The 27529-nt window shown below is 36.7% G+C and overlaps 1 protein-coding gene across 3 annotated transcripts in view; it reads right to left on the bottom strand.

The window, feature by feature from the left end:
- The window catches only part of LOC140171861 (IQ motif and SEC7 domain-containing protein 1-like), a 36974-nt gene that overhangs the window by 6841 nt on the left and 2604 nt on the right, over nucleotides 1–27529 (bottom strand). Inside the window, exons 2-12 of one of the 3 annotated variants that reach the window (XM_072195196.1) lie at nucleotides 26841–27002; nucleotides 24201–24315; nucleotides 22384–22558; nucleotides 19587–19726; nucleotides 16698–16817; nucleotides 15582–15678; nucleotides 11955–12107; nucleotides 10274–10309; nucleotides 4211–4411; nucleotides 3345–3391; nucleotides 2292–2350 (exon numbers count right to left, since the gene is read on the bottom strand). In XM_072195196.1, coding sequence (XP_072051297.1) covers nucleotides 2312–2350; nucleotides 3345–3391; nucleotides 4211–4411; nucleotides 10274–10309; nucleotides 11955–12107; nucleotides 15582–15678; nucleotides 16698–16817; nucleotides 19587–19726; nucleotides 22384–22558; nucleotides 24201–24315; nucleotides 26841–27002 — 1285 coding nt within the window. In that variant the 3' untranslated portion in view covers nucleotides 2292–2311. The remainder of the gene's footprint in view (nucleotides 1–2291; nucleotides 2351–3344; nucleotides 3392–4210; nucleotides 4412–10273; nucleotides 10310–11954; nucleotides 12108–15581; nucleotides 15679–16697; nucleotides 16818–19586; nucleotides 19727–22383; nucleotides 22559–24200; nucleotides 24316–26840; nucleotides 27003–27529) is intronic. The other 2 variants (XM_072195194.1, XM_072195195.1) reach the window with 2 other exon arrangements.

Here is a 27529-nt window from a genome sequence, read left to right on the forward strand (position 1 = left end):
ACCCTATATGACCCTTGTGTGTAATGACGATATGTGACATGATCTGAGCTGAAGGAGCCATTTGTCGCTAAAATCTGATTCTGAGATACGGTCAACAGAAGCGACCAATTGAGCCGATCCATTTGAAGTCCACATTCCCCTGTGGAAGAAAATGGAAATAATTTTCCACAGGGGAGTATGAATTTCAAATGGAATTAGCGATTAACCAACTCTCTTTGTAACATTTTTTTTCTTTGACAAATTGCTCATTTTCTGTGATTTTGTCACATACATATGCTCCAAGAAATCATTGTTGCGCAGGAAAAACCTCCTAGATGTACTTGTGGTCCTTGAACATGTTTTTAAACAAAACTGCCAATAGGTTACATAAGAAGTTTTGCTTTAAACATGTTCAGGGGCCAATGACACATAGGAGTTTTTTTCCTGCCCAATGACCTAAATATTGATATGACCATGCAAGTTTTATTATGGAAATAAAGTGTCAATTGATCCCTGATGCATGTTCCCTGTTTCCTCAACCATGTCATGATGTGGCATGTTTTAGCAGAGATGTTGAATTCAATGTGATTTGCTGTTATCCTTGTATTATACCCACACATTAGCTATTTATGACGATTATGATTGAGCATGAATTCGTTGACAAATTAGTAATAACCATTACAGACATTGAAGCCATTCGCTAATTTCATTCCCGACATCTACAACATCAATGATGCTTTTGTTATGTATTATGTGGCTCAAGTGGCAAAAATCAGGTAAATACAGGCAAAATCTTGGAAATGTTTTAGACCATCAAGGTGTGCTCATTATTTCAAGTTATACAACTAGAACGGAATACATATGCAAATGTGTTTAGATTATTTCGTGTGTGTAGCGATATGAATGTGCAAAATATAGAATAGAGGGTCCTGATTGGCTGAATTGATTCCAGTTATCTGATTGGACATGCACAATCCCCATGTTATGTGCGGTAAAGAGTCATGACTTGTGCACATGATCCTTTAATAACAAAATGCTAAAGGCATTGTGGGAGCACTGATATTGATATAGTAAAGGTTTGCTCGATATCATAACTTTAAAAAAATAGTTTTCTTCGGTTTTTTTCTTTGCCCTGAGACTGATTCAAGCCACAATATTGTTAAATTGCTGTGAACCATTAACATAAAAAATGCTTGTATTAAATGCATGTACAATGAAAGTTCAGCATATTCCACCCGGTGTTGTCATTTCCTATTCAAAGGCGTAACGCATGATCGTTCCCAAAGTCAAAAATACCCCCCTATTTTGCGCGGTTTCAAGAACATTTTCAGCATTTGTTACCCCTATTTTACACAAAAACAGGTACAAATTAGCCTTAAAAATTACCCCTATTTTTTGCATTTCAAGTACACTTTTACAAAAGCACCCTTTTTAACATTTCTAGAACACATACCAAAGAACACAGCGGCCAAACTGGGAAGTGAGTTCCTGAATATTACTTGAATGCACAAAAGTTTCACAAAAGTGAAATCCGGGAGTAAATTGAGCAAGAAATGGTATAATGATTTCAACATCAGGATTCACAAAATATACCTTACCCTATTTTTTAATTTCGAGTACACCGTCGTCAAAAACATAGTTTAAACATAACCCCTTTTTTCTTGAAATTGGGAACGATCATGCGTACACATAGTCAATGTTAAGTGATAACACCGGGATATTCCAACTTGTTGGCCCCTTTCCCACATATGCAAACCATAGAACACAAAGGTCAAACCAATATGTCATTAAGAACTATAATTGAAAACAGAACTTAAAAGACTAGATTGCGTATGACGTCCTGTCAACCACACGAAAAATGCCGTACTGCGCAGGTCAGCAACCAATCACGCTGCGCCTTTGCCCTGATGTCAGATGCAAACTAGTCTTTTTAATTTGGTCTTCAATTATAGATCGACATTGGTAGTCATACTTGGTAGCATCCACTCTCTTTTATCCACTGAGATGGGATGCTAGAGTGGAACCAAATGACACCAAGAATCAAACAGCTAAGATTTCCATAGTAGTAGTTCTCAGTCTTCTGTGCTCCTTGGTTTCCAATATGTTCTATGGTTGATACATGGGTGGATTATGAACAAAATAAATTGGTCCCAGCTAACTTGTTCTACGTCATATCCCATGAGTGTAGGTAGCAAAGTTACAAAATAGTGTTACATAAAAGCAGATTAGACACCACTGTATAAGGCATGACCATATAAAAAAGCACACCAAATGTTTGGATGATGTATGATTGAATTGTCGTAGTCACTTACGTGATGGCCTAATTTAGACATCATGTTTCACTTTCCCCAGGCTGGGGTACTGTGGGTAGCTAAAGACAAGACAAACAGACAGACACACTAAGACATTGTGGGACAAACTATGGGAGGGTTGGAGGATGTAGGTAGGCCCTCTGCTAACTAAAGGGACTTATAGCCATGCATTCTACTTGCATTGCTTTTAAAAAGGACACTTGTGTACATGTACATTACTAGTTTGCACAATTGAGATATCGCTAACATATAGCGCTCCTGGAGCTCTACAGAATACATTAAATAGCTCTATAATCCACTATGAATGGGATTTACTCCATAGACTCCAGGAGGGCTATGTGTCAATTTTGCTTACTAGTTTAACCAATTATCGGAAATTGTATGTACATAGCTTGTTGACACAGTGTTCATATATGTTGATTATTGATCCATGGACTAATTTAGATTTACAATATTTCATTTATAGAAAGATGATACTTGCTTATTGATTACAGCAAGTATTTCTCTTCACTAAACGCTCTACTTGACTGCTGCTTTCCCTTTTATTTTAATTTTAAAAGGATGTTGTTCTCAAAATAAACATCCAATACTTTTTCTTTTGGTTTCTTTACCGACACAAACTTCTCAAACATAGCAAAATAAAGATCCCATATAAAGCAGTCATTTTACGTTCCCACAAATTATAATCTTTAGAAGGTACAACATAAGGACAGGTCAAGGTAACACGCTAACATGTCAAAGGTGATAATTTCTGCCAACCGTAAGCTTTACTGCACCATGTCATCCCCAAGCTTTGCCAATTCCCACCTTGCCATAAGCGGTGCAAGTCATAATCAACAATTCCAGTTAAAATCCATACAACCCCTTTGGAAGACATAACCTTAATCTCCCACACAGGAGGTGTAGATTTTAAATGGAGTCACCCATTCAGGTAACCCCATTTGAAATTCACACTCCTTGTGTGGAAGATTAAGATCATGTCTTCCATAGGGGGTGTATGCATTTTAACTGGAAGAGCCTGACAAATAGAAGTCAATTGGTGTGTATACTTACAGCTCCACTATCTAGTGATCCTGCACTATTTCTGTGGGTTTTCTTGGCTGAAATGACAGAAAAATAATAAATCACAAAATGAATAATTCAACCAGTTTTGTTCTGATATTGTGATATCCTCAATCATTGGTAAGGCTGCAATCACATAGAAGTATACTGTATACGGTATTCGCTATTCGATCAGGCTTAGTATAGGTCAGTTTGCCAATCTTAAAACTGAACCTTCGTCTAATCAAATGCTTGTAACTTTACTTCTTGAGGTCACATTGTATTCAATGAGCAGAATTAGATTTAAAATTTACTCCCATATGGTTTAGTTAAAAAATTAGGACGGTATACGCTGCACTAAAATCAAACACGCACGATTCCCACTATCCTATACTATACGCAGGTATACGGTCTTTCGAATAGTGCCTCTTATGTGACCCGGTACTATGAAATTACCTTTTCGATTAAGCTATACGTGTACACCTGCATAATGTGCACCGTATACCCGTATAGTATACTTCTATGTGAACGTAGCCTAATGGAGCAAGTCAATTTTGGCAAAGATATTGGTTGTTTTCCTGGCAAAGGAAGAACATTTATTAGAGCATTGGTGCATACGTGATTGAGGCTGTAGAAAATTAATTTTCTGGTTCTCGCCCCAGCCCCCATCACTTTCTAGAGTTGGTCCAAATTTTTTATTTCACAATCGGCAAGTAATATGAATTACTTTTGGTTGCATTCTACATTTGTTTTCCAAGAATGTATCGAAAAAGGATTAAAACTACTGATGGCAATTTTGCATCAAAAAGAAAAAAAAACAAGAACAACGGGATAGAAAATAAACAAAAGCAAAAATTTGAGCAACTTTCAATCAATACCTGCTGCTTCCTTAAGGTCCATGAGTGAGTTGGACAACGCAGTTCTCTTGAGGGAGCTTTCCTTCTCTGGTGGCGGTGCCAACGAATCAATACTACCGCTCAAATTCTGTGTGCTGGCTAGGCTTTCTGAGTCGAGTCCCAGTCCAGAATCGGCTGTGCTGGCCTGACTCTTGCGTACAAACTTCTGTCTCTCAAGTTCGGCTATAGAGAAGGGAGATACAAAAAGGAAGAAGAAGGGTTATTAAATTGCTTCTGACAGGTGCTATTATGAAATTGAAAATACTAAAACTGCAGATGAGAAAAAATACAGACTGTTCATCAACAGCTCTCTGTGCTTTGTATGCTGTGAATTCTTGCCTATTCATGAGGGCATATCGTTCGATCATGTGTGTCTAACAAACATTATGGAATGGAGCTGTATAATGGTTTATCAGCTCTACAGTGTATACATACATTTACGCAAAAGATGTCACGCCTGTGCTTTGAAACAATATGTGTTAACAGCCGCGTAATGGGCGTAGAGTTTTTGTGCGCGTTCTTCGTGGAACGATTGGTCCTTATCAAAATATGATGATTAACTTTGCCTATTGGTGAATGTTCCGTCGAGTTTCTCGTCTGTGACTAAAACAAGCCAGTACTTTGAATATTTCAAAGATTATTGTTGGAATTTCAACCATTTGCCCAGAACTCACTAGGTTTTTTTGTATTAAATGTAAATATACATTTGTAAGAACTTCCAAAACATCTTTCACATATATTTGAGATTTAAAACCATCTCAAATTGTCCAGTGTTCATAATGTCATAGTGGGCCATTCCAGTTCAAATCCATCCACCCCCTATGGAAGACATGACTCTAATCTCCCACAATGGGAGTCGCCAATTTGGGTAATCCCATTTGAAATTCTTACTCCCTGTGTGGGAGGTAAAGGTCATGTCTTCAATAGGGGGTGTATGGATTTCAACTAGAATAGTCCAATACTTGATTGACCATGGTCAGATTTCAGTCTCACAAAAATCTGCTGAGGTCTCTTATATTCTTGAAATTAATCACTGGACTTATTTTGAGTCAAAATTGGATACCAAACCGGACACACAGATGAGATGAAGATGATGTTGCTCATCTTTGATTTACTGGGCTATTCCAGTTGAAATCCATACACCCCCTGTGGAATATGTGACCTTAATCTCCCACACAGGGTGTGAGTTTCAAATGGGGTTACTTGAATGGGTGACTGCATTTGAAATCTACACCCCCTGTGTGAGAGATTAAAGGTCATGTCTTCCACAAGGGGTGTATGGATTTTAACTGGAATAGTCCCATTTCTTCAATACTACTGGCATGTTGCTGTTTCTTTAAAATAAATCATCATGCAACACGTTATTATCAAATTTATGGCAAAAGTTAAAACCAAATATCCATTCTTTGTAATGACTCTTCATATTCATCACTGGAAAACTATTAACTACAGTCAGACATTCAATTGAATGAACACACTGTGGCATTTTAGACAAAATCATGTTAAAGAGGGCGTTCTTCATGCCTTGTTCATTCAATTGCCTTTCCGAGTATACACTGCTGTACTCTAATCCTGCTGAATTGTTCTCTAATATAAAATTCTAATATAAATTGGAAGAGAAAACTAAGCAATTTTAATTTCTAAACCATAAAATATTCAACTACTAAACTATATCTAAAGAGAGATAAAAAAATATCTTAAGGTATGAGGAATGTGTCTCATTACCATACATTAAAATTCCAAAATTTGCTGTTCCAGTTGAAATCCATACACTCCTTGTGGCAGATATATGACCTTTAACCTTTTAAATGGAGTCATCTGAATGGGCGACTCTTGTTGGAATGCTACACACCCTGTGTGGAAGATTAAGGTCATGAATTCCATATTAGGGGTGCATAATGGATTTCAACCAGAATAGCCCGATGGAGCCCCGGGGTCACTCCCATTGTGGCCTGTACACCATCCGCGATAATCAACTTTTGAAAAGCACCCTAAACAAGGATTTAACCCTTGGCTAAAACGATACCCTAAACAGGGATTTTATTCCCGGGTTTTTTCCTTGTATCAAATTTCATACCCTAAATTTCATTTCCGCGTATTAGCAATTGCAATTTTGCTACCCTTTTTTCCAATTTTTCATGTTTTTGACACCCTAAACACGGTACGCGCGTATCGTGCCTACCCATAAAAACTACCCTTTTTACGCGTTTTCATTATCGCAGATGGTGTACAGGCCACAATGGGAGTGACCTCCCCGGGGATGGAGCCCAATGTTCATGTTCCTAGGATTTACCAATGGAGCCCAATTCATGTTCCTAGGATTTCCCAATGGAGCCCAATGTTCATGTTCCTAGGATTTACCAATGGAGCCCAATGTTCATGTTCCTAGGATTTCCCAATGGAGCCCAATGTTCATGTTCCTAGGATTTCCCAATGGAGCCCAATTCATGTTCCTAGGATTTCCCAATGGAGCCCTATGTTCATGTTCCTAGGATTTACCAATGGAGCCCAATGTTCATGTTCCTAGGATTTCCCAATGGAGCCCAATTCATGTTCCTAGGATTTCCCAATGGAGCCCTATGTTCATGTTCCCAGGATTTCCCAATGGAGCCCAATGTTCATGTTCCTAGGATTTCCCAATGGAGCCCAATGTTCATGTTCCTAGGATTTCCCAATGGAGCCCAATTCATGTTCCTAGGATTTCCCAATGGAGCCCAATGTTCATGTTCCTAGGATTTCCCAATGGAGCCCAATTCATGTTCCTAGGATTTCCCAATGGAGCCCTATGTTCATGTTCCCGGGATTTCCCAATGTTCATGTTACTAGGATCTGAAGCATCAATATGAGCTCAAATGATCTCCTCCCAGTGGCAGATTTAATTAACCTTCATTCAACAATGATAGCTCAAAAATTGACCTAAGATGTAGGGTATGAGTCGGGGTATGAGTTTTTGTACCCAACACATTCACAGGTTATTCAATGAATGTACAACCATGCTGGTGTCAAATAACTTGTGCCCTGGCACATGAACATGTATGAGCATGCATAAGATCCTAGTATATGGCAACAAATTTTGACAAAATTCTGTACATCCAGTTTTGTATACTCATAGTATGACCTCTGACCCAAATGATTGAGCTATCAATGTTAATTAGAGGCTATTGAATGTTGTCACTAGACATTGAGATTTTCGGTTTTATCATTGCCAAATTTTTTAATTAAATCACTCAAAAACAAACTATTATATGAAAAAGGCACATTCCTGATTCAGCACATTATCAAATTGTGCTGTAACCATAGAAATCAACAAATAACTGTATTAGTGTCAAATTGTTTTGTCTGCACTACAAGGCAAAATTTGGTTAAATCATGACATAGCAGATTTTAGCAACACCACAATATAAAAGACAAAACAGAGACAACTTTTTTTCAAGTATTGCAAAGAATGAGAACAAGAAAAAGTTATGAAATATGGCATAATCAAAAGTTGAAAACAGCATAACAGAGTATATATAAAAGACAGTGCACAGTTGAACAATGAGCATAAATAAGGCAGAGAAATGCATAGTTATAATACGCTTTTCAAGATTTTAGACTCGCGCTACGTTTGTTCATCTTGTAAATTCACAATGGATATAACCCACAGCAGCTGAAGGGAGAATCCCATCATGCATCTGCTTGCTCCATAGCAAATACATACAAAACATAAGTAAGAGCGGCTTAAATATTGAGACCTATGGATAGTTTCACAATACTTTGGAGATCATATTTTTTCAAACAAAAGTCTCAACTCCCCTGATATAAGCGAGTAATTGAAAGTTAAAGCGAGGGATTTTGTGTACACTTTCTCCCGCACTTTCTATGGCATGTGCAGTTCTACTGTGGTACTGCAGAGCATGATGGGATACACCTATCTGCTGCTGTGGATATAGCCCATGTGAGAGTAACTTTTGCTGGTTTCTTTTACATCTGTTATGATTAAGTCTATAAAAAGATACTGGGAATTTGGTTTCCCCTAAAGTTTGTTCGGTTTATTTAAGGCAGAAAAAATAAGCCTCATAACACCATGTATTGATATAGAATGGCATGCACACAGTTGGGCGCAATGCTTACGCTAGTTGTGCGTTGCGTAATGTGTGACTGGCGCACACTTATGTGAATTTACGCGGCGTGAGTTGGGACTTTCTTGGACGTGCGCAGTAACGAAAGCGAATAATTTCCGCCAAACAAACTTTAGTACAAATCAAAACCATGTACATATCATGTTGAGGCTTTCTACATGACAATTTTGGATTACAAAAGCGCCACCTAGAAAGACCAAATCAGCTTGCATATACGCTACAGCCAGCAATAGACTACCCTCATCACATAGAGTTTTAAATCCATTTCACAGAATGCAAATTGCAAAACTTCATAATTGATCCGTCCAATATGGCAGTTTCATTTTTTTAATCACTAAAACTGTATAAAATCACTCAAATTTCACAATAACCCACACAAAGTTTCAAAATGCAAGAAAAAGAAACCACACATCCATCAAGTCATCATGCAAGTCAATGGATCTATTTTTAAAACACTGGAATTTGTCCAATTAGATCGGCGGTGTCAACAACGTTGTGGAGTGTATTTTAGAAATAAATGCAAATCATGGTGGGTATCCATTCGCTCCAATCGCATCGGAAACGATCATTTTATTTCAGAAGCCATGACTCAAGATTTGACAGCAAATGATTGAAAAGATATGACCATATTTACATAGAATGTTGACAACATGATGCAATAATTAAGTTTATGAGTAAGAAGAAAAAAAAAAATGCAGCTGAAAATTGACAAAATTCAAACGAATCGGACAAGAAGAAAAGAGTACACAATTCGATAGTATAGCATAATATATAATTCTGATAATTCTGCACTGGTTTTCTAGCTTATAAATCTATACTGCAAACACCACAGCATTTTACAAAATTGGGCCATCCCATTTAAAATCCACACTCCCCCTGTGGAGGATTTAGCAGAGGGAGTATGAGTATCGAATAGAATAGACAGTTGGGTAACTTCCATTTTAAATATTCACTCCAGTTGTGGAAGCTGTAGGTAAAGCCATAATACAGAGTTTTGAAAATGATTAACTCTGACTTATTACATTTGAAAAACATACTCCCCCTGTGGAAGATATTTCCAAAATCTTCCACAGGGGTAGTGTGGATTTTAAATGGAATAGCCCATTGGCAACTTTGCTGCATGATAACTTCAAGACACTTGTTACCAATTGGTGTATGTGTTGTGTGATGTGCATCTGAATTTTCCAGTGTGTAAACTTTAATGCTCTGCGTGTTGCCATAGGCTTCAACATCAAAATATCAAAAGCTATCTTAAGAACCACTAAACCAATACTAGGCTTGTTTGTACTCATTTTTATGCATTTTTCATGCCGATTCCAAATATGGTCATGAAAATGTACAGTTCTGACATTTTTGAAATAAAAAAAAATTGAAATTTGTCGTCTGCAGTCGAGAGCCAGCTGGAGAGAGTTAAAATATGACCATCTGCAGCTTAGTACATTAACATGATTCACATACACACTCCATATCTGGTGACATAAATCCCATAAGCCTGCGAGTACACCTGAGAACTTGTCATTTGCGTCACCCGATCTGCGCTGATGCGCACATTATCGAACATTGTTACTGCGCATTGTAAGTCGGCGTGAAGTAAAATGACGAGTTCTCAGGTGTACTCGCAAAGGCTTTTGGGATTTACCGAAAAGGTTGATAGCCCATTGTAGTATTACCTTCATGTGAGCAAACACACACCTACACAAACACACACAAATTGGTAACAATATCAGTAAGTATTGTTTAAGCACAATAAAGACCAACACATCAATAAGTATCAATAAAGCATGCATCATTCTTAAAATTGGGAAAAAATACAAAAAAACGCAACCGGTATTAATTATGAAGGTATAAAATACACATACATTATAAAAATAATAATAAGGTGTTGTGGAAAATGTTGTCCCCGTAAAACTAATCTACTACTCACCCTCAAAACTGAAGCACCTTTCCTTTTGGGGACAAACTGATCAAGCAATGCGAGATAAAAAAGGGGGCAAAATAATAGCAGAATGGTGAGGCAAAGAAAAAACAGGGAATAAAGTGAGGACCAGCAGAATGCATTAATTTAAATCAAATTTAAGAAGAAATGAGGACTAAATATGATTTTTAATTTTAAAAAAGCACTTAATATGATTGTCAATTTTACCCTTTGAAATTGATTAATCTGATGAGTTTTCTACACTTTTATTTTTATAACAAATGCTATTAAATAAAATTTCCTTTGGGCCTTTTTTCAGTTAGCATCAAATAAATCTAAGCTTCCATCATTTAAGCCACAAATCAAGATCATATTAAACAAGGAGTGGATGGTAGCAATTTCTATCACTATATTAATGAAACTGATCTAATTTAAGAATGTACAGTTCAGTTAAGTTCAGTTCAGTTCAGTTTATAAATATAAGGAGGTGGAAAATTCTAGTCTATATAAATAAAATGTGCTTTTAAGTGAAAAAAAAAGAAAAAGCTGCAATGCATTCCACAAGTCCGAAGAATAAAACGTATCACAGTAACCAAATGGCTGGCCATGCTGAGAACAAAAACTTAGGACGACGATGACGATTTAACAAAGAATACCGTGCGGTACACACCAGTTGGTCCACCAACAAAAAAAATAAATAATAATTTTGTTAAAAAAAAGGGCACATAAAGAGGCTGTGGTGCACTTGTGCATTTGAGAGCAACTTACAATTTGGAAATTTTTACATTAAAAATAATTACACTTGAATATTTATTGGAGGAAACAAAAACCAACAACTACAATTTTATGGGTTATTAATAAAAAAACAGTAAATTTATGTACATGAAAATCACACGGTATAAACATAATGGCAAAAAAGATTGTGGCAAGCTAGCATTATATACTGAATATATTATTTATAAGTTTTTCATGAAATTTGCTTTAATTATTTCATTTATGAGTTATGATGATTAATTAAAATGGAACACTAATTTGTGATATATCAGAGTACTCCTACATTTTGATATTCATTTGGAGCAACGATTTGATGTGATTCGACTACAAAGACCAGAGCTCTGGCATTAACTTAGTAGTGGAGTGCGCTTGTGGCCTTGTAAGCGCTATTAGAGAAGAACATTACTGATCCTACTATCTGAAAATTTCTGAGTATTAATTAATTTCTCATGTTTGGATCAAAAGTTTAAATTTAAATCATTCTTGATTCTATATCAAGTTTTTCTTGAGTTTTTTCTTCAGCTGATCTTCCTTAGGAACGGTACCGAGTTCAATGTTTCGTGCTCCTTTTGCCGCCAACGCATGTAAAATGCATGAATGCATCCGAACTTCACTGCCCTTACATGTACAGGTGGCAAAAAATGCACACAACATTCAACCATAATGTACTGGCTTTTAAGCTGTGTTACTATTATACCCCAACAACTATTGTCCTTCTTGCATTTATCATGTTTAATTTCCCAGTCTTTGCAAATCACACATCAAACACAGCTCCAAAATATAACACAAATACCTACAAATAAAACTCACTAAAATAAATATATATTACCTTTATTATAGCTATAATTTGTTATAATTTAGAGAAAAAAAAACAGGAGAGAAAAAAATTCATGTTAAATGTAAGACCGATTCTCACCTCCGATCCTGATGTCCTCCATTTCAGTGACCTCCATCACAGTCTCTCTGAGGTCAGCTACAAATCGGTTTCTGTCTTCTGGATTTGTACCACAGAATGTTATCAGGGTTTTGTTGTTGATGGAGGCTACTAGCCTGATACCATATGGGTAATCTAGAAGGAAAATCAAAATTGTATTATATTATTGCTAAAACATATATTTTACATTGGAGCATTGGGATAAGGTTACAGAGCATTGGACCTCGACCATTACCCGAAAAAGGTAATGGAATGAAGTATTACCAATCTCTTCTTTACTGTATAATGGAGTCAGTTAGTCCCTCAATTTTATAATAGCTCCTTTATAAAAAATAGAGGTTTATACTCCCAAAGAATGTGGAATATAATGTACAACATAGAAAGCAGAAATTGTCAAATGTCTATAGAGCAGCTATAGCAAATAGCGCTTTCTTGCAGCAGCCCTTCTAAAAGTATTTTCTTACATTGAGCTATTCCATTTAAAACCCACACTACCCCTGTGGAAGATTTTGGAAATACCTTCCACAGGGGGAGTATGAATTTCAAATGGAATGAACACATTAGGCAGCTCCATTTGAATTTCATACACCATCTGAGAAAGATCCGACCTAAATCTTCCACAGAGGGAGGGCGAGTTTCAAATGGAGCTGCTTTCATTCCATTTGAAATTTATACTCCCCCTGTGGAAAATATTTCCAAAATCTTCCACAGGGGTAGTGTGGATTTCAACTGGAATAGCCCAATTTGGTTATGAAGATTGTGATATCATCGCCTAACACATTTAAAGTTCTGTTCATAATTAACATGTTTCACCCGGCGCTAGCTTATAATTGGCAATTTGATAACTTGCAACAATTTGACAGAATAGGGTTAAAATGTGACATTTAAAAACAGCAAATTCATTGACACCTCATAAAAAAAAAAGTTTTAAACTAGTTGAGGAGGTTACATAATGTCACAGGTTTATTATACTTGCAACACCCATCTCAAACCTTGTAAACCCCCTAACTTGACACATCAACATGTCGAGGGTTCAGAACCAGAAAGCCATAACTCACTATGACCAGCTCTCACAAAATGAGCATAAAGTTGGCTCCATGCTTTGGTCTTCAAAAATCGGTATTTCCTCCACAATGTCTTTTGTTTTCTATTGATCGAATGTTGTCATGACTGGTGACTTTATGCTAATTTTGTGAGAGCAGGTGACTGTGAGTTCAGTCAGGCTTTCTGGCTCTCAACCCTCAATGTAAAGTGCCATTGACCTATTAAGTTTACATTATTTCATCATAGGTATTAAGTTTATTAAAACCTAGTTCCTTCTTTCAAAACCTACATACATAGCCAACAGGGAAGATATCCTACACTTCCCACAATGCATTTCTTCCATTTCAATTTTCTGAACTGATTTGGTACCTCGTGCAACATGTGTCGATAGTGACAGAATGTACCTCAATAAACAAAGCACATCTTGCACAATATGTTTATTTCTTGATTATCGACCCATGTTTAGCCAGTCTATTCTCAACATGAAAACAATGGGAACCTGTACAAAGTACAAGTAATAGGAGTGTCTTTTTATGAAATGAGATGATGCGTCATGTTGCAAAGGATTCTGGGACCGGGAAGATATCGTCTTTGTGTAGCCAATTTGGTGTTTAGTTTTAAACTCAGCTCAACAACTCAAGATAACAGTTTGATCATAATAATCCTCTACACTGATGACATACAACTTAACATAAAAAGTACTGATGCTTGTTCACTTTAAGTTCAAAATATTATCTTTTCCAATCACATATGAATTTTGAAAAAAAGCTATGATGATCATATCACAGCTTAATACTGCTGACATACAACTTAACATAGAAAGTACCTCTGAACCGTGCGGTAATGACTTGTTGATGTACTTAGGTCAGTTTATTCAATGTACTATGTCTAAACGAATCATATAATAATAATAATATATATGATCTATTATAATCCTACTTAATGACATATATACCTAGATTAGAACTATTACCCAGTTATAATCTATATATATTTATACATGTATATATATATTTAGATTAGAACTATTTTTTTATAAATAAATAAATAAATTTTGGATTTATAAAGCGCCTTTCTCCAGATCTTAGAGGACTCAAAGCGCTGTAATTTCGCTGCAATGGTGAATCATCACAATCAGATCGCATCAACTAGGTTGCTGCCGAACAGGCGCACACCTATCCGCATTTAGATTGTAACATCCACCAATTATTTGTGCAGCTCCCCAAATTCCATTGGGTGAAGGAAGTTTTTGATAACCAAACAACTAATCACCGATTTTTACTATTACCCTGTTATAATCTATATATATTTATACAAGTATATAATACCTAGATTAGAACTATTACCATGTTATAACCTTCCCTGTTGGATTGCATTTCACATGGCACGCTACTAAGGTGACAGAATTTGTACTTAAAAGTAGTTCTCCTACAGGAAATATAGGCCATATTGGATTGTCGCCTCATAAAGTAGGAATCAAAATAGGCCATATTGGATTGTCGCCTCATAACGTGGGGATCAAAATAGGCCATATTGGATTGTCGCCTCATAACTTGGGGATCAAAGTAGGCCATATTGGATTGTCGCCTCATAACGTGGGGATCAAAATAGGCCATATTGGATTTTCACCTCATAACGTGGGGATCAAAATAGGCCATATTGGATTGTCGCCTCATAACGTGGGGATCAAAATAGGCCATATTGGATTGTCGCCTCATAACATGGGGATCAAAATAGGCCATATTGGATTGTCACCTCATAACATGGGGATCAAAATAGGCCATATTGGATTGTCGCCTCATAACATGGGGATCAAAATAGGCCATATTGGATTGTCGCCTCATAACGTGGGGATCAAAATAGGCCATATTGGATTGTCGCCTCATAACATGGGGATCAAAATAGGCCATATTGGATTGTCACCTCATAACATAGGAATCAAAATAGGCCATATTGGATTGTCACCTCATAACGTGGGGATCAAAATAGGCCATATTGAATTGTCGCCTCATAACACGGGGATCAAAATAGGCCATACTGGATTGTCACCTCATAATGTGAGGATCAAAATAGGCCATATTGGATTGTCACCTCATAGCGTGGGGATCAAAATAGGCCATATTGGATTGTCAACTCATAACGTGGGGATCAAAATAGGTCATATTGGATTGTCACCTCATAACGTGGGGATCGAAATAGGCCATATAGGATTGTCGCCTCATAACGTGGGGATCAAAATAGGCCATATTGGATTGTCACCTCATAATGTGAGGATCAAAATAGGCCATATTGGATTGTCACCTCATAGCGTGGGGATCAAAATAGGCCATATTGGATTGTCACCTCATAACGTGGGGATCAAAATAGGCCATATTGGATTGTCACCTCATAACGTGGGGATCGAAATAGGCCATATAGGATTGTCGCCTAGATTAGAACTATTACCCAGTTATAATCTATATATTATATTTCTACATGTATATATATTTCGAAACTAGTTCTTTGACGACATTTTTGCGTTACATTATACTTTTTGACATCATATTTTTGTTAGCATGTACTTACGTTGTGAGGAGAATTCTAATACTGTAACTCCTTGAAGAGGAAAGGACTTCTTATACCCATAGACGTGAGTATTTTTCTTCTTATATAATTTTGTGACCTATTTAAAGAAAAAGATAAAAAGGTTAAAAGTTTTAACATTAGATTCATGTCAAGACCATGTATCATTGGGCTATTCCATTTGAAAGAAATCCACACACCCCCTGTGGAAGGCATGACCTTACATCTTCCACGCAGGGAGTGTGGATTTTGAATGGGGTTACCTCAATGGGTGACTCCGTTTGAAATCTACACCATATGTGTGGGAGATTAAGGTAATGTCTTAAATAAGGGGGTGTATGGATTTCAACTGGAATAGCCCATTTAGGGATCATTAAGTACAAGGGGTGCTGAAGCTTGTTCCCTGTCAATCTGCTTTTCCTTACATTTGAGCCAAAGCCATCAGTAACTTACTTAGAACTCTTCCAAAACAAGAACTCTAAAGTATTTTTCCATCTCGGTGAGTCGGTGATGTCAACATCGTTTAGAACATGCACATACGTGACATCTTTACACACACACCTGTGTATGGCATTGCTTTGAGGGACAGCTCGAGATTAGAAGCAATGCCCAGTGAAATGTGCTGCATGAGATGAAAATTCTTTCTTTCCAATAATTTATATATTTCCAATCCAATGGAGCGACTCAAGTTAAGTTCAATACTAGGGCTTAACTACCTCCCATCCTAATCCTTACCCCAGTGATAGTCTGAACTTTACACTCAACTAATCCTAATCTAAACACTAAAATCTTTGGATAGTGTTTCCTGTAAGTCTTGCCCTTGTCAGTAAATATCAGTTCCCACCTATACACATGGGTGGAGTGAGGCAACTTGAAGTGAAACACCTGGTCGAGGTGTGCAACATGAAGACACCTTTTGTTGAATCAAATCTGTGACCACAGGCCTTGTTGCAATGATTTCAATAACTATTCGTTGCCGTAGTGCACGTTAGAAACCATTAGTTACTGGTTCAAGCCTGGGTTCATACTCCTGTTCGAATTTTGATATGCCAAAGGCTTTGTGTTGTGATCATTTCGATCAGTGGTTCGTAACAAAGAAAAACTATTTTTAATACTTACCACTAATAAGTCATTGAATAAGAACACTTCTCGTATATGTTTCTTTTCTTTCTTGGCGGGATCGTATACCTCCATCAGGCTACAGGTACAGACAAGGCGACGATGCGGCTCGGCAAGCATCTATATCAAACATTGACGATAAAACATTGCAATAATTAATTGGGTAATCATGTTGGATCATAGGTTATATTGGCTTTGGAATAAATTTCATTAAGCTAAAGAATATTGAATCAGTATTGGGTGTCAGTGATTTTACCACAAAGTATCACAATTCAGCAACTTTCAGTCTTTAGTTGATGATGATGCAATGGAAGATGTGACACAATCTGCTCCATGGAGGCCAAAGGAAGCATTTTTGACAATTGAGTTACTATAATTATTACCTAATGCAAACATTATGCTATCATTATACTAAAACACCAAAGATCTACCATACTTGGTTCAAAAGTTCTGAAGTTTTATGATGTATATTTTCTTATGTATTTTATTGTTTTTTACTCCATATTTTTGCCTTTATCTCAGTTTCAAATTTGCCTTTAGACCCCATGGACAAGATTGTGTCACATATGTGAAAAAATGAGGGACATGGAAGCTGAGAGAAAAAATATGGGGTCTTTATAATCCAGCTGTAAGACAGCGATAACATACAGTAGATCAGCCTGTGATGATGCAACGCAGACATTACAAGCACAAGACCAATTTCAATATCTATTATTTTTCCATTCTTGGTTTTTATGACACAGTACATAAACAGTGTCAGAGACTGATATTTTGCGTGTGTGGCCACACCTATAGCGTGAGTAAAACAAAACAAGAAATAATTTGTTTGGTGTGTTTTATTTGGTTTGAAGTGTGTATGCGAGAGCTGAGATGAGAGCTATGAGACCTTTCCCTGATCTAGGACTCACACCGGATATCACCTTGAACACAATACACGGCAGGACAACGATCTCTTCCTCTACTACCCTATGATCTATTTCCTATTCAAACACTGTGTAGGAATCAGCAACACCACAAGGACAAAAATAACACCAGATATTGATCAACAAAGCTTACATCATAGATATTTTGAGTCAAAAATACTTTTACTTTTGATATTAAAGTAACCTTTTTACTTTTATCATTTCAGATCATCTTGTCAGTTCGAGTCAATGTTACATGTTTTATATCTATGAATTTGGCTCTGGTACAAATAAAACTGACAGCAAAATTTGTGAAACTATTAAACATAGGGCTTTACGCCAATATCATTACCAACACCATGCTAAATAAAACTTTTTATCGATATTTCCGACAAGTTAGGTATGGTGTGTGCCAACTTTCCTAACACTTTCAGCCCCATGCCAACCGCCAACATTATTCTCCACAACTGAGAAGTTACAATTTGAGATTTATTGGATCAACTCTCTTTCAGCACCCAAAAATAGCTTATAAACAAAATGATTACCTAACAATGAGCAAGTTTGACCACTAAATGACTCCAGTCACATTCTACCTACAGCTAACACTATGGACCACACTGGCCTCATCCCAATGGCATAGTTCAATAACCTCAATAAGTGCAAAATTTGACCTCAAGTTGCAGAGGATGAGTTTTTGTATCCAAATTTTCAAAGGTCATTCAATGAATGTACTAACAGATGAGAATGTTTTGGATCCTACTGCTAAATGACCCTCTGTCATTCTACCACACTATACTTACTACCATGGTGTTGTCATCGATACATGTGGTATATGTCAACATTATATTGACCAACTCATGGGTCATCATGACATGATCCGGGAAGTGATTGGACATTTATTGTGGTCATTGTGACATAACATGGACGATAAAGGAATGGTGTTACCTTCCTGGAGATTGATATCGTGGCATTCTCAAGGATAATATACAAAGTAAAGCATTGGTCCGAGTATAGTCCCACCCGTTTTTTTATGTGAAAATTTTTCACAATTGGGGGTGGGATTATACTGATTTCAAAAAAAAAAAAAAAAAAAAAAATTCAAGATATTTTGTATTTTTAATTCAAATGCATTTTGAAATCATTAATAGAGTATGACATGAATACAAATTATCAATTTTCATATTAAAAGACAAAATATCTTGAATTTTTTTTTTTTTTTTTTTTTTTTTAGGTCAACCATGAATGATCCTAGCATCTAGGTCTAGGTCCAGGGACACTCCAAAACCCGAAAAAAAAAACACTTTTTTTTTACAATTTCTGAAATTTTTGAAAAATGGGGTGTGGGATTATACTCGGCGTGGGACTATACTCGGAGACGAATACGGTAATTACCCATATAAATAATTAAATCCCAAGTCTAGCGATGAGACATAGGTGAACAGGCATGATATTTCATTACATGGAACGTTACAAAAAATTGAAAACCCTTTTGTGCAGAAATTATGAAAGTGAGCTGTTTCAGTACAAACGACTAAACACAAGTGGTTGTTTGTGCAAATCAGATAAATTTAAAGCTTGCTTTGTATTCTAGCGGTCAGACTCCTAGGCAACCAGCTTCTCAAATCTCGGCAAAAAAGTACAATGCATGAAGACTGTGCATGGGTACGCTAGTTTTGAAAGGCTTTTCTCCTTTCTGTGACATCAGTCTGACTAAAAGAATGCTGATCTCACCAAATTTATAAATGTGTCTATACTTCGTTTCACATTGAGTTTGGTAATGACGTACACACAATTTCGCTGGTCGCAGTATCAAACCGCAAGCAACAACCGAACCGCATACACGCGCATAAGAGGGTGATTTGTCAGCACACTTGCAGCGCAATCTCATTACCAAACTGAAGGGGAAACAAGTGCAAAATGTATACTTCGGCTACCACAGGTCTTCTTTCAAATAATGACGAGCTGCGAATAGCATGGTGTTACTTACCGGCCTATTACCCACAATACTTTGTTCGACTTTTAGCACAGTTGTTGTATGGTCCTCTCCGGGAATGAATGGTATCTTCTTGACTCGATCGTATATTCCTTGCAGCATTTCTTTGTCAATATCGTGACCGTCATCAATGCCTAGATTTAGAGGAATAAAGAAATACATTTGTCAATTTATGATAGAAAAATGGGACTGAAAAAAAAAATTCTTTGCTATCTTATTTTATTCAAAAATAAAGAATCTAAATATATGTCAATTAACAAATAATGTGATGAGATCAAGCAAAATCAGTCTGAAGTCGGATATATTGATTTTGAGATATAACCAAACAAAGGAAATATTTCCTATTGTTTTGGAAACTCTTTAACTATTCATATCTAGTGAACTGGTTGTCCAATTTTTCTGCAAAATGTAGCTTTGCAAATGCTTGTTACAATCCAATAAGAAACTGGAAACTGTATATGACCGACTTCAGACTGATTTTGCTTATCACACCACATAATATCAACCCACAAAAGCATATAGTTCCAACAGTAATATCTTGAATAAAATGGTAAATAAATATGGCCTTATCTCACAGCATCAAATAAAATGAAATTGGAACGCTAATCCTTCTAAGCTATTCATGAAGACACCTTTCCTTTTCAAAACGTGACAATCTAATTTTATATTATTGTTAGTTGGGTGGGAATAAAGACGCCTCAAGGATCTAATTTTTTTTCATTTCCATAATTTTTATTTTCTTATTCCTCAGTATAAGTATTTTTATCATCTCCACCATTTTCTTTACTTGTGGCACTACTGTCAAGAATATAAGCCTCTAAGAACTCTGTTGATTGGTTACAAAGAGTGCTATATCATATATTGAGCCAATCAGAGATATGGTAAGAATAGTCAGTAGGACCAAGAGATCTAAAAGCTCTTCTTTGATTGGTTACTCAGATAATTATATCATGTAATTAACCAATCAGAGGCACTGTAAGAAAGGCAGTAGTGCCCATGGGGTTAGAGCTCTATGTTTATTGGTTACTCAAATACTTAAATCATGTAATTATCCAATCAGAGGTACTGTAAGAAAGACAATAGTGCCCATGGGGTTAGAACTTCATTTTGATTGGTTACTCTAATAATTATATCATGTAATTATCCAATCAGAGGCACTATAAGGAAGGCAGGCAGTAGTGCCCATTTTCTTAATTTCATCATTGCTAACATTACATTGATTGAATCCGACAGAATCACCCAATTACTTTTAAAAGTGGATTTCTTTTTGGGATGATCTGGATTTCTCGTTGATTAGGAGTGCATGGTGCAAGCATTGCTGTAAATCTAGGAAACTCACCACCAATATCCTACAGATAAATCTACCGAGATTAGCATAAGACGCAAACAGCTAAGTCAATTGAGTATGAGGTGTTCACTCGTCACCGACTAATTATTTGTCGTCGTCGTTAAAATGAGGAAATAGTTACCATAAGTGTCTCCCCACTCAATTAACAAATAACTGGAAGGATTTGTTGATTGATAAAATTACTAAATCAAATCAAAGAGCCGAGTTTTTTTTTGTTGGAAAAAAAGGAAATTTGTCATTTACAGCCACAAACTTTGAAAAATCGTGTATAAGTATAATTATGAAATTTTTGATAAGAGTAAAGCTCAAATTTCTATTTTTCAATTTGTGTATGAAAAATGTACTCAGCATTATCATGTAATGTTAGTGCTAAGAGTTAAATTATTTAGTGTGAGTACAGAAGATTTTCTCACAAAAAGTTCGTTTAATTTCTGATATTATTCACCACAGAAATCTAGCTCTTTACTGCACTCACTAAAAAAGCTAATAATCATAATTTCAGAAATTGGCCAGTATCTTGCTAATAATATTTTAACACCTTAGATCTTTAGACAAAACTAATCACACCGTGCTGAAATTAATTGATTGCCAACAAGTTGAAAATCATAAAACATGTTGACTAATCCAATAAAAAAACTTGTTAATTACTTAAGTCCAGTAATTAGCTTAGTTAATAAATGTCACGTAACACTTGCTCTGACTATGAGATGACATGCAGCGATTTCAGTGCTGGTAGGGGGTCAAGTGACAGGAGATCGTCATAGATGGCAGGCAGGTCATATCCAGCTTCCCTGATCTTATATGACGATTTGCTGTCACTCAACCACGCAGTACGTGGTCATGTGACTGGAGGAGTGTAAACACTACGCTAAATGAAGATGCTGCGATGGCGTCACAAGCTTTGTCGCTGCTAATCCAATATCAGTATACATTTACTATAGTGTGCAATATTTTCTTTAGAAAGTACTGCATATTGCTCTTGAAATAAATTAATGTGCGAAAGGAAATACAATTTTTGACACTCAACTTATTTTTCACACTTCGCTTTCAATATCTTGCTTTCCAGGAATTGCCTCATGTCATCAACTCATGAGAAAGCGACTGTTTTGTTTATTTATATCATATGCATGTAGCCACTGCAAATACAAATATATCACCTTCATAGCAGAGACTTTGCATGAAAGCATTTTTGGTATCACAAATAATATTGTAAGGTCTGTTGTATAAATATCCTAACATCAGTGGTGTCCCTCAAGGATCAGTACTAGGCCCACTGTCAAATACTACTTGCATGAAAGCGTTTTTGGTAGCGAGAATTATTGTAAGATCTGTTGAACACACCTCTGTGGTGTTCCTCAAGGATCAGTACTAGGCCCTCTGTCAAATACTACTACATTACATTAACAATACCTAAATGAGCATCTTTTCTCTGATTCAACTTACCGCCTAGATTCTTGACAAAGTCTTTGATCTTCATTTTGCGTTCCTGCTTGACGTGTGGATTATGCAAATCCGTATGCAGCATGATAATAGCAAATGCCAGGATGAACACCGTGTCTGGTTTGTGGAAGTTACGAACGATGTCTGTATTGCACACACAGTACCTCTGGGCAAAGGCCTAGTAAAAAACAACAAACAAACAAACATGCATTTTGTTACTTGTTGATTTATTACAACACAAGAGTACTTTTGATTAAGGTTAAGATGCCTCATAGTGATGACTCAATGCCATATTTTTGTCACTTGGGATACGGAGGTACCATTCTTGAATGAAGAATTTCCTTTTTCATTTCTTGAATTGAAATAATTGTTTCCTACCATGAACTCCACCCTTTTGGCAGATCTGTCAATGACTCTACATTGAGATGTGGGCCTACTGTATTATTACTTCAGTTTGTATGAAAGCACGGATCCAGTTTTTGAAGGGGGGGGGGGTGCTCAAAATGTTCAGCTCAATTCGCTTAAAATTTGTGGATCTATATTAATTGTTCAAGGTTGTGAAAAAATAAAGACTTTTTTTTAGGTTTTCAAATTCTTACTTAGCCCATGCTTTTCTGCTTTTTTACCGAAGTGGACTACTTGTATGTCTCTTCTCTTCAAAGCCATTAGTTCGAAACGTGCAGCATACTATGAACAGCTCTTTTCAGAGCCATGAATAAGGAATGGCCAGGGTACAATGAACAGCTCTTTTCAGAGCCATCGGTTAGGAATGGACAGCCTGCTGTAGCGCTACTGTACAGAAAGGCAATCTCAATGCAAAAAACATCTCATAGTTTTGATCTGACAAAGTATAAGCTTATCCCCTGATGAACACTTGATGAGTGTTACACAATGATTGAAACCCATCATCAACAATAACTTTGAAGAGGTTCAGATATGTATGTATTGTTGTATTGAATTCATCATAAAATTTCAAAATTCTTCATGATTTGCAAATCAGTTTTTTTTTGTACTTCATACAAGTCACTTTTAACACTTGTATTCCTTCAAGCTAGCAGCACCTGTTCCTTGCCCTCTCTAATAAATCACATCCTGACTATGCTAAATTAGACTTCAATGGTGCGCCTATCAACGACACAAGACTCATGGGATTCAAACTTGTCATCTCGTAATTACTACAATTAGATCCCTCCCTTCAGATCTAGATTTTGAAAAAATGTGGAAGTGACTGAATTTTAAGATTCTGCGTTGTGTGGCTCTGAGATTCACTGCGACACATGTAGAATTTCAAGAGTTTCTCCAATTGTGAGAAGGCGGAAGAAGGTCCTATCTGCAATAGCTGCCAGGTGCCATATTTGTTAGATGTGTACAGTATAGAATACAAAAATGTCTAATGTTAAGAGGGCAGCTATTGTAGACAGGGTGTCGTTTGGCAGGAAAAACCTCCTGTGTCATTGGCCCCTGAACATGTTTAAAGCAAAACCTCTTATGTAACCTCTTGGTAGTTTTGTTTTAAATATGTTCAGGGGCCACAATCACAATGACGCAGGGTCTTCTTACACTAAACACTACACCTGGCATAATATCAAATTCTGATGTTAATATTTGATTTTAACATAAAACATTAAGCCAAAATGACTATGAATAAGTACAAACAAGCCAAGTCTTACATGACTTGTATTATTACAAACCATCTTGTATATGACACACGTAGTAGTAAAACCAGCACTCAGTTTTTAGTTCAGTGATCCTTGTGAGTAAACAAAGATTCATATCTATTCATTACTACAACCTGAGTGGACTCTTGTTATCACCCTTACCTCCATAAGACGCTCTATCTTCTGCGCCTCGCCTGGAAGTCGAAACGCTGTTTGGAACCTACGTAGAGCCTCGTCAACATGCATACCACGGAAGTTCATTTCGTCTACATAGCACCTGTGGGTGGTGGAATTGGAAAAAAGCGTAAATAGGTTGAGATGGGTAGGATAAGAAAATCTAGGCTTGAAGAAATTGGATTTCCCTCAGATTTCCGCTACAAGATTGCTTCCACTGGAAACATGTTCTTCCGCTTTTAATAGCGCAATTGAAGGTTATCAAAGGTGGATATTTTTGTGGAAGGAAAAAAAATACCTTCAATATGTCACATAACTGCAGTCTTTCACTTACTCTTGGATAGTTTTGCGGTTTTCATTTATTTATATATTTCTTATTTATCCTGGATGAATCATTCAATGTTAGACAGTAGACACTGTTCTCCCATGATCTACAGGGTAGAGTGTACAGCCAACCAGACGTTACACTGATTGGAACTGGTGGCGAGGTTGGAACTGGCTGTGAGGTCTTTGTCAACCACTACATTTGCCCCACAATTCAAATGCAGTAAGGCCAAGAAAAAAAATTGTTTGCTTGCCTTCAAATGAATTTTAACAATTGGGTCGGTCAGGATTTCTTTTTTCTGATTTCCAAAATTAAATTAGGGTCGGTCGGTTGAGGGCAAGCAAACATCTTTTTTTTGCCTAATGGAGGGAGCGGATATATTTTTTTATTCATCTCCTCCAGGAATTGAACAGGGGTCCTCTTTGCACCAAAGTCAATGACCTTAACCACTGGGCCATGCTGCTCTTTCATCCTGCTCTAGTGCTGCGTATCCAAAGGACCAACATTTATTATTTGTCCACATTTTGGATGGTTTTACAACCATATGATAAAGCCAAATTTGCAACATGTGTTATGTGAAATAATTTCCTTTGCACGCATCTTTCTTCTCACAAACTTTCTCTGTATTTTTACAGAAAATGTACGGAAAAGTAAGAAACCGTGTTAATTGGATTTTTGTGCGGTGCAATCTAACTGCTGAATAACATCACATGGCATGGCGTTTATGAGGTAAACCATATCCTGAAAGGTAGCCGTGTTTTATTATCGACAGATTGGTTACAAATCAATCCTGCTATCCGTTATAGGATGTAGTGAAATGCGGCTAATAGGCCTATTCCAGTTGAAATCCATACATACACCCCCATATGGAAGACATGATCATAGTTAGCCTCCAACACACAGGGTTAAGACTACAAACAGAGTCTCCCATTTTGAAATTCACACTCCCTGTGTGGAAGATTAAGGTCATGGCTTCCATAGGGGTGTAAGAATTTTAACTGGAATAGCCCTTCATACACCCCCCCTATATGGAAGACATGACCATAGTCAGTCTCCAACACACAGGGTGAAGACTCCAAACAGAGTCTCCCATTCAGGTAACCCCATTTGAAATACACACTCCCTGTGTGGAATATTAAAGTCATGTCTTCCATAGGGGGTGTATGGTTTTCAACTAGAATAGCCCATTTAAGAACTGTATATACTTGCCCTATCCTAAGTGAAATGTACTTAAGGCATAATAATTTCCTCCTAAATAGACCTTTTCCCTACACCTCACAATATACTATTTAACCCCATGAGAACTACCTGCCGATTGGTCAAAAAGAAGTTTTCATTATCAATTGGACCAATCAGCAACATTATTAGAATAATTTCACCACACAAAAAAATTGGGGTGAATTATTTGCAAAGTTCCATTCTGATTGGTGATTCAAGAGAAGATATCATGTAATTGACCAATCAGAGGCAATGTTAGATCGTCAGGTAGTGCTCTGGGAGGTTAAGTGTAATGTACTTTCAAGGAAGGCATAATAATTTCCTCCCATAGGCCTTTTCCCTACACCTCACACTATTTAAGCGACATTTAATAACACCGGTGATCCAGGCTGTATCAAAATGATTGGTACCCATCAGTTTTTGGCATTTATTGACAAGCCTGCTCCTTCAATATGCAACATTGGATCTTCTTGAAATGTCCATTTTATGATATTTTATAACTTTCAATAAGGTAGTTCCTATGCTGCACTTTCATGTTGCTGTCTTGTCCATAATCACTGGAAACTGATGGGTACCAATACACTTGATACAGTCTGCTCATGCCGATGTTCAAATGTCACAGTACTCACGATTGGTTTATGTAGGTGCCTCTTTGAATCTGAAAGTGGAGCCTGTATTCAAAAATTTGAGCTTCGGCTTTGTGAAAATGGGTATTTTTTCAAAAAATATACCTACCAAAATTGTCCGAAAAGAGGGTCCTTGTTATAGACCATTTGACAAGTAGACATGTGACGTCATTGCCTGGCAGTATGTGTGCGAATTATGGAAATTTCCATTGTTCTTTGCCCTGCAGTGTGCGTACGCATCGTAGTTTGCTCAGGACACATGCATTTTAAATTGCCCACCACATTTCATATAGTACAAGAAAGCCATTGAACAGTGTAGTGGTTCGTTCAAGCATATCGATAGACCAGTCCCTCGCCTTTGTTGATAAACAATGATGTCAAGTGGTCTGTACCAGAGCCAGAACCTGAAAATGAGAACCATGCTTTTGGCACATCCCTGTATTTGTCATTTATACTTACTCTAGCACCAACATGTTAAAATCTTTCTGCAGATTTCCTAGATACTCTCCGATCTTGATTTTGCTGAATCCCGGTCGATTTAGCAGGAATTTGGCCACTTCGTTGGGGGAGTTCTCTACAAATTTATTGTCTAGAAGGAATTTGATGCCTTTCTCTGGTTTTCTGTTGGGGGAAAAGTGAAAAATATTACATATTAAGAATTGAGAATAATAACTTGAAAACTTGCCAATTTTGATAGTTGGTTGTCTTTCACAATAATTGTCCTAGTGCTGTTATTGCTAATGAAATTAAATTCCCACCTTTTATAAGTCAATATAAGGAAATGTTTGCATCGAAAAAAAATTCCTGGTGCCACCACACTGCACTTACCCATCCTATTACATATTAATTGGAAACATTTGCAACGCTATTAATACCCATTATAGTGTGATGTCCCCTTAATTTAGGACACTGTTAATTACCAAAATATAGACCTTCCTGATCACTACATAAAACTGGACAACAATTATAGCTATTAGCATGTGACTGTTAAGAATTAAAATATTCTTAGGGCTCAATTTGGAGTTTGTTAAATTTAAAAATTGCGTGATGGTACAAATGTAAATGCCACAAAAAGCAGATGTTTGAAAAATATAATAATAATTCCAATATTAACAAATAATTTCCATATTTCCATATTTTGTTTACAA

This window comes from Amphiura filiformis, chromosome 15 (assembly GCF_039555335.1).
Source record: "Amphiura filiformis chromosome 15, Afil_fr2py, whole genome shotgun sequence".
Classification (NCBI taxonomy): domain Eukaryota; kingdom Metazoa; phylum Echinodermata; class Ophiuroidea; order Amphilepidida; family Amphiuridae; genus Amphiura; species Amphiura filiformis.